Source organism: Electrona antarctica (assembly GCF_951216825.1).
Source record: "Electrona antarctica genome assembly, chromosome: 18".
Classification (NCBI taxonomy): Eukaryota; Metazoa; Chordata; class Actinopteri; order Myctophiformes; family Myctophidae; genus Electrona; species Electrona antarctica.
Window position 1 is genome coordinate 11,033,253 of NC_136799.1, and position 12,802 is coordinate 11,046,054.

The window sequence follows — 12,802 nt, forward strand, 5'->3', positions numbered from 1 at the left end:
TGCAGTAGGCCTGCCTACTGTATTTCCATATTGTGGTATTGCTACTTTTACATAAAACAAATCTGAGTGCTTCTTCCACTACTGTGTGCAAGGAACCTTGACCTGTATGTTATTCTTGCCATTATTGCTGTTAAGCGTTAATAATACTAAGAGCAAAACAATAAACCGGGGATCAAACACTATAGACACAATAATAAAATAATAAATCAAATAAATCCTAACCCTAAACCTAACCTTTTTTGGGAGGTAAGCAGGGAACATAATACTATGGAACTCGGGATGACCCCGGCTATTGGATCCTCCATGTTCCACCTACAGGAATATAATTATACTTTGTGACTATCAGTGGTAGGGTACAGTCCATTGCATTATATTTTGCATGCAATCATCAGCCATATCATCATGTCAATTTAATGACTTTTGTTTGTGGCCTGATCCGCTATTACCATTGTCCTGACTTCTTGTTGTAATATAAAACATCCTATAATAGCCCGTAACCCAAGAATATATACCCTTTTCAATAAACTGTCTATTAGTAAGTCACTTTTAACATTGTACCTGTCCGTGTGAATGCATGATGCATGTGCTATATATTTCACCCTTACAGTAGGCCTACATTGTATGGTTCCACAGATAAACTCTTTTCACTTTGATACAGGACTGCTTTCATATTTTTATCAGCCAATGATATAGTGACATTTTATACTTTCATACTTGTCTACAGTGCGGCCAACCATCCAAGCATCCAACCAAACGCCCATCAGAGTTTGGGTGCTGACATAAGTCAGACCTAACCCCAAACCACAGCTCCATGATGGTGTATGGACAGATTCTTCACAGGCACGGAAGGGGCGACTGCTCCGTCAACCTCAACGTCGGAGGCTTCAAGCAACGCGTAGAACGTGACGTTCTCGAACGTTTTCCACAGACACGTCTTGGACGCCTGCTCTGCTGCAGCTCCAACGAGGCGATCCTGGAGCTCTGTGATGACTTCAGCCCTTCCGAAATGGAGTACTACTTTGACCGCAACCCCAGTTTCTTCTGTTACGTTCTGAACTTCTATCTCACTGGGAAAATGCACCTGATGGACGGGTTGTGCGTCGTCTCCTTTAGTCAAGAGATTGAGTACTGGGGCATAAAGGAACGGCACCTGGACTCGTGCTGCACGGAAGTATTTGAAGAACTGAACTTTGCTAACTCAGAGCAATTTGAAGAACTCCAAGGCTCCTATTCTTCTATTGAGGAAGAGTCTGAGTCAGAGAATGAGTTGGAGATGTTTGAGGGCTCCTGGTGTGAAGATGTTCGGAAGAATATATGGCTCAGGCTGGAGAACCCGGGTTACTCCCGTTCCGCTAAGATAATGGCCATAGCCTCCATGAGTGTGGTTGTTGTCTCCATTTTCGCCATGTGCATCCACAGCATGCCCGAATTCCATCAGGTGGATATCAATGACAACGAGATTGAGAACCCAGGGCTAGTGTTGGTCGAAATGATCTGCGTCGTCTTCTTCTCCGTGGAGTTTGTCGTTCGTTTGGCCGTGGCACCTTCGGCCAAGAAATTCCTATGCAGCCCCCTCAACATCATTGACTTTATCTCTGTCATGCCTTTCTTTATCACCCTGGCATTGGATTTAATGGACAATGAGGAGACCGCAGATCTGGAGAATGTTGGCAAAGTGGTGCAGATCTTGCGGTTGATGCGCATGTTCCGCATCTTAAAACTGGCCCGCCATTCGACTGGCCTTCAGTCCCTCGGGGCCACGTTCAGAAACAGCTACCGGGAGGTCGGGCTGCTAATACTCCTCCTGTCTATGGGCACTTCCATCTTTGCTGTTCTCATGTACTTTGTGGAGAACGAGTCGCTGGAGTCCCAGTTCCATTCCATTCCTATTGGCTGGTGGTGGGCCACCATTAGCATGACGACGGTGGGGTATGGGGACATGTGCCCTGTGACACCACTTGGGAAGCTGGTAGCAACCTTGTGCATCCTTACCGGCATGCTTGTGGTGGCTCTGCCCATTACTCTCATCTTCAACAAGTTTGCCAAGTTCTACCAGAGACAGAATAATAATAATAAGTAGATGCGGACACGTCCAAAATTAGATGCGTCTCTGTGGGACAAATCAGGGTCTGCCATGTCTGAACATCAGGGATCTGCATTATGTAACCGAAGAACACGTAATTCATCAGTGATCAATCAGTGATACAGCTAAGCAACTGAATAGGCAGCTGTGAACTTGCAGGCATGAATGTTTCCTTACACATGTCCAGGAACAAGCTATTTTTCCCAGCTTCATGTAATGTGCAAGTTGAAATGGCTTGTCACAAAGTGGTCAAATGGTGACTTTAGTAAAGCTAAGTGATTTGGAAAGATGAAGATTAGTTAGCAGCAACATTAGTACTTTTGTGGCTTAAAGCAAAATGATACTTAGGTAGAGGTTTGGGTTGCCATGATGTAACTCCAAATATTGGTGAGATACAGGGATCATCGTCATGCTGGCTTGTGGTGGACATTTTTGTCAAAATTCCATTTTTGCCATGACGGACATACAACATGAGCGGACAATAATATTAAAAGAAACATAAATAACTTGCCCTGGATGACCATTAAAGGTCTGTAACTCTGACAGTGTACAAATGGAATCAAGTGGAGGGTCCATTTGGTTCCATTTGTACACTCTCAGAGTAAAGGGGGTCCTTGCAAATAAAACATTTACGGACCACTAGTACTAGTTAGACTCCTAATATGCCATAGCTACATAGTGTCATGTATATTCTGAAGAAAAGCTGGAACTATAGACATTCAGTAATTGGGTCTTATGGTTAAAATAAGAACATGATAACGGTGTTTAAAAAAGAAAATTAATCATTTATCATGGAATAGACTATGGGCTCCATTTTCGTCACCACTAAACCCCTTATCCCTAAACTGCTTTGCCTTTTTTTACTATTTTGCAAAACATTTTTGAATAGTTAAAATGGCCAGTCTACAAGCTCAAAACGTGTCAATGTAGATTGGCTAGTTGAACTATTCAAAAATGTTTTTCAAAATAGTAAAAAAAAAGAAAGGCAAAGAAGTTTAGGGATAAGGGGTTTAGCTGTGACGAAAATGTCCGTTCTGATATATGAGATATAGTAGTTGTGCCCTTGCTGCAAAATAGTCTTCTCATTCACTTACATTAAATTCAACAGTGAAACTGCAGGTCTCAAAGTTACTTTTAGCACACAAATGAAGGCAAACAAAATGCATGAATTAATTCAATTAATATACAAAATTGTCAATTATTGCGACTGCAGTTAGCATTTACTATGAAATCGTGCATTTCCGTCAGTTGTTTGGTTGGTCACACCCCATATATGGTCATGCCTCGTGACATCACGTGATGTCATCAATATTCAGCCCATATATGAAGATCCCTGATGTCATCAATATTGGCCAGCTGATTGGCCAGTCGCTCGGCCAATCAGGGATTGTGTATTTTTGGTATTTTTGATGACGTAACTATGGTACGTTTCATTAATTGGCTGGGTGATCGGCTGGGTATGTATGTATGCATGCATGCATGCATGCATGCATGCATGCATGCATGCATGCATGCCAATGGCCGACGGACAACAGTCAGCAGTAGGTTGCGCGCTCTGCTTGCGCACAAGTAGGCCATTCATGGCCAACTTGTGCGCAAGCAAGTTTGCCCTGCCCTGCCCGGTAGCCGGCGAAAACTAGAGTGATCAACAGGCCCGAAAATTAAAGCCCGGCCCTACCTTGGCCCTCATCAAACCCTGTACACTCAAGATACTCCCCCCGCTGCCACCCTTAGATCTCCATATATGGAGCTGACCTGTTCTGACATTCCATGTTGATCTCACCTCATCAAACCCTGTACACTCAAGACATGCTCCATATATGGCCAGTATAGAATTCATTCCCTATGTTGATCTGACCCCATGCCAAAGCGCCAGCGCTCGCCCAGCAGTCTGTGGCGCTTGTCACCCAGGCGGATATCTTGATCTGACCCCCCATTCCAAAGCGCTAGCGCTCACCCAGCGAGAAGAAAGGGCGAGGTCGCTTCTCGCCCTCAGGCGTCTTACTGGTTTTACTAGAAAGATGCAATCCTGCAGAATTGCGGGTGTGGTTTCCTATCTCTATAGGAATATTGTTCAATTGGAAGAGTTGAGTTGGGTATGTCACCGTATTGTCCAATCAAATGAAGGCAAAAACAGTAAACAATTTGGATGGGATCCGCAGATCTGGGTCCGGGTTTTCAAATAGCAAAATCAATAGAAAGTTGTTATTTAATAAACAAAAACTCCTGTCATGTTGGCTGAATTTACTTTATTTGTATCCATTTATATGCTAAAATTGTGACTTTGAGAACTGTTACTGCATGTGCAATGTAAGTCAGTGATCAGTGGAGAGACTATTGAAGATATCTCACCAGCATTATGTGGAGTTACATCATCAGGTAACCCAATCCTCTACCAAAGTGTCATATTGCTTTGAAACTCCACTTGGCCCCACTGAGAGATTCCCCATGAGATGATAGGCTTTTGTTTTTCTGAATAATCACCTGTTTGAGCACATCACTTTCCCCCCTAATTTCCACATTGCCCACGATATAGCCACCATAGACACAGGACCATACCGCTGGCAAGGCAATGTCATTGTCTATTCACAGCTTTGGCCGTATATGCTCCCGGTTGTTTTTAGAATAGATTTATTTTACTTGTTTACAAAGCTTTAAATGGCCTCGCCCCCACCTATCTTCAGGACTGCTTGCCCAGGTATGTCCCAAACCGCCTCCTTAGGTCCGCCACTGCTGGCCTGCTTGAAAAGCCACAAAGAATGGCATTGAATAAACTTCCAATGCACCTTAGACTGGCACCCTCCCTAGATGTTTTTAAAACTCGGCTTAAGACCCATTTTTTTACTCTGGCATTTGGCTGAATCCTCTGATTTTAATTATTTGTCGACTCACTGTTTTACCTATTTCATTGTCTTTTTTGCATTTTTTATGTTGTTTGGTGTTTTTGGCTTTTTTTTTTGTACTTTGATTGTGCCTTGATTGTTATGTTGTTTGATATTTTTATACTTTGTTTGTCTTGTAAAGCACTTTGCGCTGCACTTTTGTCATGAAAGGTGCTCTATAAATAAAGTTTATTATTATTATATTATTATTACATAAATGCAGCTCATTTACCGTGTTTGTACTCATTTAGACCTTGAACCCCTTTTCGTTGTTATATCTTTCATTCCGGGAACCCCTTTTTGTAACCTAAGCTGTTGCTATATAGCAGCATATTAAGGTTTTTCAGACAACCTAGGTCAGAATTTAGAATCGGCCTCGGGTCTAAATGGAGGAATGGGTTCAAAGTGTTTCATATAGTCATCAAAACTTACAAAACTTACCTTCATATTTGAGCCTAAATGACTAAACATCATGACGTGCACTTAATAATTGACAGATATTTGAATTTAGTTTGTAAATCATTTCTCCAGGGACTATTCTTCTGGGTAGGTTTTTCATACAAAGTAAGTATTCTCCATTTCAAAAATGCAACAATAACCTAGCTCACCAATTGCTTTCTCAAAAATCACGGTATGCTTATTGGCAATGGCAGTGTTGGTAGCATACTTTGAGTTGTAGTTAGTAGGCATAGGCCTACTTTGAGTTGTAGTTAGTAGGCTATATATTCCCAGGGGCACAGATAGCATTTTATAGGGGGGGGGGGCATATTTGGGGGCTATCTGCGTGTGTCATTTTGCATGTAGAGGTGCCTTTATAGAGAGACAGATTTCACTTCTGCAACTGTTCACTCTACAAACGTGCAAATTCTATTCTCCCTCCCTTGTGTGCTTAAGGCTGCGCCCCCACAACTGAGAGCCCCATGCTTATAGGTCTGGCGGAGATCTGCGCTCTGAGCAGTACACTTTTCTAGTTGCTTGTGCTGTTGAGGCTTATCATGGTTGGTGGTGAATAATGTATATGGTGCAAGTTTACATATACATGTGTCTGTATATGTTGTACAGTAGGTCTTATATACACCACAGGCAGTGAATAAAGTTGTACTGTAACAGTAAGTGAAATTTATTCTGCAATTTAGATATTTTTAAAGACGAGTGTAGGCTATTTGAAGTCACCATAGATATCTTAAGAAACAAGTCGAATATTTCCAAACTTCCCTACTGAAGTGACATAATCATTATGTCTGTAGTTTCCTATTACCTGTTGGGTAATCTCTCGAGACAGACAATCTCTCGAGACAGACTTTCTTCCCACTTTTTTGCCGATGGGTTCCCAGATTGCCTGTTATGTATACTACTCACATGCTATTGATCTGCATGTCCTGTTATCACATCTCTTTGTTGGTCTCTCCAAAGGTCTTCTGCCATTAATAATGTATAGAAAGATACTGTATGCCACGCAATGATGTACCGATAAGCAAAGTTTACTGTAAATAAAAAATATGTTTTTAAAAATCCTCATGGACTGTCTGTTGGGTCACACAAGCTAATGTCATGACCCTTACAGTAAGTATTAACCCATTTTGGGCGGTAACCCCTTTTGGTGTTTTAAACATTATGTTATAATGTAGCTATTGAAAAATATATTTTTGAAAAATCGTGAAAATATTCATTTCAGAAAACTGGAGGATTTAGAAGATTTTTTTTAAATTTTGAGGTCAGGCCTAAATGGGTTAAAAAGTGCAGGACTCATTCAGCAAATTGTTGTTGCATTTTTAATAATACATTTTTAGAGGATTAACATTGCAAAGATTGGTAATCCTTTAACAAAACAGCCTGAATTTGACATTATCTGCAAAGACCCTATACCTCTCCTGCTTGCCTCTCCTGCTTGCTAACATGCTGTGTCACACAATCACTTTGCAGTCACTGTCTGCCAGCTCTTCCTCAGATAAGAATGTGCCGACCAACAAGAAAAGGTCATTTGGGCTGTCCTCCAACGAAAATATATATAGCTCAGGTTAAAGTGTTTTCTAAACGTCAGCACAATTATCTCAATCCAATTGATTTTTACATCAACTGGACGCTTGTCAGGGAAAGGGAACAGAGGCTATTTTTTGGTCAGATATTGCTTACTGTCGATGTAAAAGTATTTTGAAATGAAATAAATCCCTTTTCACTTTCAGGGAAATAGCCCATGACTTGAGACTCAAGTGCAATGGAAAAGGGAATATCCGCACTCTCTTGTATAAAGTTTGAGTTTCTTTATTTCATGAAAACACATTCCACCTAGAGAAACAAACGTGTTTCGGCACGCAGGCCTTCCTCAGCCTGCGTGCTCACAGAGAAGACTGTATAGGCTAGCTAAGCGACAGATCACAGCTGGGTCTCATTTGTTGAGACCCAGTTGAGACTTAAGTGCTGTTCAGCCTCTGTCGCCACATTTCAGTCCTTCCTGCTAGCCTATTTGAGGGTCACACAATATCGCACAGCGGAATTAGTTCTCCCCTTTTGTCTTCATCACTGGAAAAGCCACAATATCTCTGGTCACATTATAGGGCATTCCTACTGTCATATATTGTTCCTCTCCTTCACCTTACTATAGAGTACTTTAATTTATTTGTTTATTTAGATGGGACAATGCATATTAATGGACATTACATTCATGCAATGTAAATATACCGGATTCAGCAAAAATGCTAATTTTCATCCACAGTCCCCTGCACATAAAAACATAAAACAAAACAAGCAAACTGCAGTACCTTACATTGGGAAACAAAGCATACAAAAACATACACAAGAAAAGTACAAAGGTGTAAAGTGCATCTATATAATTTAGCAGCGTTATTTTTAAGGGCGATGTGGATTTGTAACTAAAGTAACTTGTGCATAAGGTGCAGTATTGCTTTCAAAGTGTAGAGGATAGATTCCGTCAGTAATTCTGGGTGAGCTCTGATGTCCAAACTAATCATCAGATAACTGAATTTGATTAGTTTAGACTCAAGGATAATGTGTATCCAGTCTGCGAAGGGCTGACGGTCGCTTTGAAAAACAGAATGAGCACAGTATTGTATGAAGAATCTATACGAATGTTGCAAGCGAAGCAAAACTATTTGATACTATTAAATTACAATATCTCCTTTGACAAGCCTCCTGACATCTGAGCTGGATTTTTCTCACAGTGATCAGAGTTACAATGATCAATGAAAAAAAATGCACATGCTTGTATTTCAGGTATCGATCTAAGAGGCACACTAGCTGATGGAATTATTATATTACACTAGTGCAAACAAGACAGGGTCTATAACGCATGACTTCCTCTTGACATTATCTTTACTAGGACGGGTGGCGGCCTAGTCATGGTACAAAGCCAGTCACAAATGCCCATGCCATGCCCTTTGAGCACCAACCTGCTCCCTCCTCAAATGAAACCTCTTCCTCCTTTGTCCCTTTTGAATTTGTTGTTCACAGACCCAGCATGACATCACTCGAAGTCTCACGAAGCCCTACCTATCACTCAAGGAGTCTGACACACCTGCCAGAGAAGCCCAGAGAACCGATGCTTCCACCCCTGACCCGCTTTTGATTTTTGGATTCTCTGGATCCGTAAGCCCTTCCTCCAAAATGCAGTTTGCCGTGCACGTTCCATCAAGGGGTCATCTGCAGGTCACTCCTCAAATCTGGGATAATAGTCTATCGCAGTGGTTCCCAAACTTTTTCATGTCAAGGACCCCCAGATTGACACTAATTAGCCCGCGGACCCCCATTTGAAGAGATAATGCCAGGGACCCCCCATAAGAGAAGGTTTTTACGGCTCTAGCAGTGATTCTCAACCTGTTAAATTTCAAGGACCCCCAGTTTGACATGTATTAGTCTACGGACCCCCATTTAATGACATTTCTATCTCTGGGACCCTCAATTGGGTCCATTTGGTTCCATTTGTACACTCTGAGTTACAGACCCATATGGGTTATATTTGGTTCCAAACTATAATTTAGCTGGGTCCCCCCTGGAACTCCCTCAAGTACCCCTGGGGGTTCCCGGACCCCACTTTGGGAACCACTGGTCTATCGCTCCCTGAGTTATTACCCAGATGCTTTTTGCAGACAGTGATCTTGTGGCTTATAGTGTGATGAGATCATATTATTATTTGCGCAAGCAGAGCGGGCAAGTACTGTAATCGGCTACGTATGTCGGTGGTGTCGCTCGGCCAATCAGGGACCAAGTACAGTATGTATGCATGTATGTCGGTGGCGTCGCGTGGCCAATCAGGGACCAAGTACAGTATGTATGTATGTTGGTGGCAAATCTGGGATAATAGTCTATGTGCTCCCCGAGTTATTACCCAGATGCTTTTTTGCAGACAGTGATCTCGTGGCTTATAGTGTGATGAGATCATATTATTAACACTGTGACGTCATATTGCTGTGACCAGCGGTGTGCTGTGGATTTTTGAGGGGCGCTAGCCCCTCCTATATACAGCTTTCATCCCCACACGTCTCATATTTGCCATTGACAATGAAGGGAAAATGTATGTCATATGTAGACGAGCAAATCGGCTAACCAATCACACAAATTCAGTTCAATGAAAGGAGAAATTAGGTCATATGTGCCTCAAATATGACGTAAGGTTTGTCCCCACACGTCTCATATTTGTCATTGACAATGAAAGGAGAAATTTGGTCACATGTCCGTCAAATATGACGTAAATTTGCAGCAACACAAACATATGTAGACGAGCAATTCGGCTAACCAATAAATTCAGTTGTTCATGAGATGATGTATGATGTATAATGATAAGAGCGCCCCTCACTTCACACAGGTGTGATTTTTGAGGGGATATATACAGCTTTTGTCCCCAAATGTCCGCTAAATCTTGTCCGCACATGTCTCAAGATTTGCCAGACAATGAACAGAGAAATGTGTTCAAAATGCTAAATATGACTTAAATTAAACATCAAAACATTAAACGCCTGACAATGAAGGTATAATTTACGTCATATGTATAGACGAGCAAATCAGCTAACTAATCACAGGCAACAGGCTTTCTGATTGGCCAGTATGAGATGATGCATGATGATGTACGATGATAAGAGCGCCCCTCACTTCACACGGGTGTGATTTTTTTCTCCCCCTATATTTTCTCCCTATATGCACAGTTTTGTGTGTATCTGTATAGCACGGAATGTGCTCAGCTGATTGGCTGAGCACAGAATGTGGGTGCGCATGCGACCCGTGCGTTCAGCTCCGCTATAGGCTCTGCCTTCAGCAGACTTAAGTTGTCTGTAAGTCTGAGAGTGTACAGATGGAACCATACAGGAGTATACATGGGTTCACGGTATTATCAACATTTGTTCATTTAGGGACCCCTACCTTGATATATATGCACTAGGCCATGGACCCCAATCGAAACCATCCTTTACCTCTGGCACCCCTGGTTGTCCCCGAACCTGACGATGAGAACCAGTGTTGTATATTATCTTTCATGTATCTATGACGTATCTCTGACGTACCTATGACATATCTCTGATGTATCTATGAAAGCTTTCAGCCCGATCCGACCCTGTCAACTTCCATAAAACGATGAAAGTTACAGGAGGTGTGTAAGACGAGACAGAGGTCTGAGGCCGGAAATGTCACCCCGAAACACAACAGTGTCATTTCACTAATGGCCATTGAGACTACTATACAGAACACTACAACCGCTGCCCCATGTTCCGCTGAGCTTGAAGTTTTAATATTCTCGATTGGGATATATTGTGCACCACTGTCAACCTTGCGCGTACCTGCTAAAGAAATGAAGCTGAAAATACGTGAGGTGTCACAGAAACAAAACTCCAGCCCGGCAGCACGCCCGTCCTGGACCAAGCGGAGACATACAGAGGTAGAGGAGGACGGCATCACCCCATTGTCCTCCATCAAGAAGGTAACCAGAAGAAATACTGTTGCGGTGCAACTGGAGAACCCAGTCAAGAGGACGTGGCTCCACTCTGACGTGGACAACTTTATCACCTCTACACCCCGGAGCACAAAGGGTTACAGGATGGGCTCCGTCAATGGGCAGGAAGCAAAACCTGACAGGAGTAAGGAAAATCTCAACGAGCAGGCTCTTGAGGTGCCCATCGGCCCTCCTGGAACCACCCTTCTGGGAATGCATACCTCCCAGCAACCAAACCCTAGCTTGGCAGCCCGCCCGTACCGGACCAAACGGAGACATTCAGAGGTAGAAGAGGACAGCACCATTTGTGGTGGCCTCATCGGCTTATGGTCCACCATCAAGAAGGTCATTGGCGGAAATACAGTCAAGGTGCAACAGGAGACCCCAGCCAGGAGTGCACACCTCCACCCTGACATGGACAACAACTTAATTACCTCTGCGCCCCGTAGTAGGGGGGGCTCCGCCAATGGACAGGAAATAAACCATGACAGGAGTAAGAACACGAAGAACGAACCCCAGGAGGAGACCAAGGCCGTTGGGGTGCTCGCCAGCCCTCCCAGGAAGACCCCTCTGAGGACCATCTTCTCCCCCGTCTGCAACTTTTCCTCGCCAGTTAAAAAACTCTACTCTGGCTCATATTCCCCAAACACCACTACCACCATGGACAACAAGCACTACTCTAGCATGCCCCAAGATCCACTGATGCTAGCTCACCACATCCCAGAGGTGCCCCTTGAGGCAGAGGAAGGCTCTAGCCCCGGGTTGGCCTATGTGGATGCTCCAAACAAAGTGGTAGCAGAGGCCACCTATGAGGAGGACTGGGATGTCTTTGACCCATATTTTTTCATCAAGCACATCCCTCCACTCACTGAGGAGCAGCTTACTCGTAAGTCAGCCTTGCCGCCGAAGACACGCAATGCGCCTGAATTCTCTCTGGTCCTAGACCTTGACGAGACATTGGTTCATTGCAGCTTAAATGAGCTGGAGGACGCAGCACTTACATTCCCTGTCCTTTTTCAGGATGTCATTTATCAGGTTTTTGTTCGCTTGAGGCCGTTCTTCAGAGAGTTCTTGGAGCGCATGTCTCAAATCTACGAGGTCATCCTCTTCACAGCCTCAAAAAGGGTGTATGCGGACAAACTCTTCACCATCTTGGACCCGAAGAAAAAGCTAGTAAAACACAGGTTATTCCGTGAGCATTGTGTCTGCGTCCAAGGGAATTACATCAAGGACCTTAACATCTTAGGCAGAGACCTCTCCAAGACCATCATCATTGACAATTCACCACAAGCCTTCGCCTATCAGCTCTCCAATGGGATCCCAATAAAGAGCTGGTTCGTGGACAAGAACGACAATGAACTTCTGAAGCTCGTTCCTTTCTTGGAGAAGTTGGTTGATCTGAACGAGGACGTGCGCCCACACGTTCGAGAGCAATTCCGCCTGCAGGACCTGTTGCCCCCTGATTGAGTGCTGACATGAAATAGATGGACAGTTTTAGGAAAAACAACAACTTGGGATTATAAACTATAATACAGAGTTGTCACTTGGCACCAACACCTCTGGGTCATATGAGACCTCCATGCCAAATGTGAGACCAAACGACTTTCCGAGGACAAATCTGTGACGCGCACACACACACACACACACACACACACACACACACACACACACACACACACACACACACACACACACACACACACACACACACACACACACACACACACACACACATCAAACATTATTTTTGTTGAGGACAAACCCAGGTAAATTCCTTTCCTGACTTATGTCTCCTTATGGTCCGGTGCTTTCTGAAAGTAATTGAACATGTCACATAGAACAGAAGATCTCCAACCATACCACCCAGTCCCACATTGTGTCCAACCCCATGTTCTTACTTTG

The 12,802-nt window shown here is 43.4% G+C and overlaps 2 protein-coding genes across 2 annotated transcripts; both read left to right on the forward strand.

The window, feature by feature from the left end:
* Positions 1–814: 814 nt before the first annotated feature.
* Positions 815–2,080, forward strand: LOC306941772 (delayed-rectifier potassium channel regulatory subunit KCNS3-like; the record flags this gene model as incomplete). The annotated part of the gene is made up of 1 exon (XM_079527416.1): positions 815–2,080. One exon carries the CDS (start codon positions 815–817, stop codon positions 2,078–2,080), a length of 1,266 nt encoding a protein of 421 aa, XP_079383542.1.
* Positions 2,081–10,759: 8,679 nt separating this feature from the next.
* LOC306941773 (CTD small phosphatase-like protein 2) lies at positions 10,760–12,367 on the forward strand (the record flags this gene model as incomplete). The annotated part of the gene is made up of 1 exon (XM_079527417.1): positions 10,760–12,367. One exon carries the CDS (start codon positions 10,760–10,762, stop codon positions 12,365–12,367), a length of 1,608 nt encoding a protein of 535 aa, XP_079383543.1.
* Between the last annotated feature and the right edge of the window lie 435 nt (positions 12,368–12,802).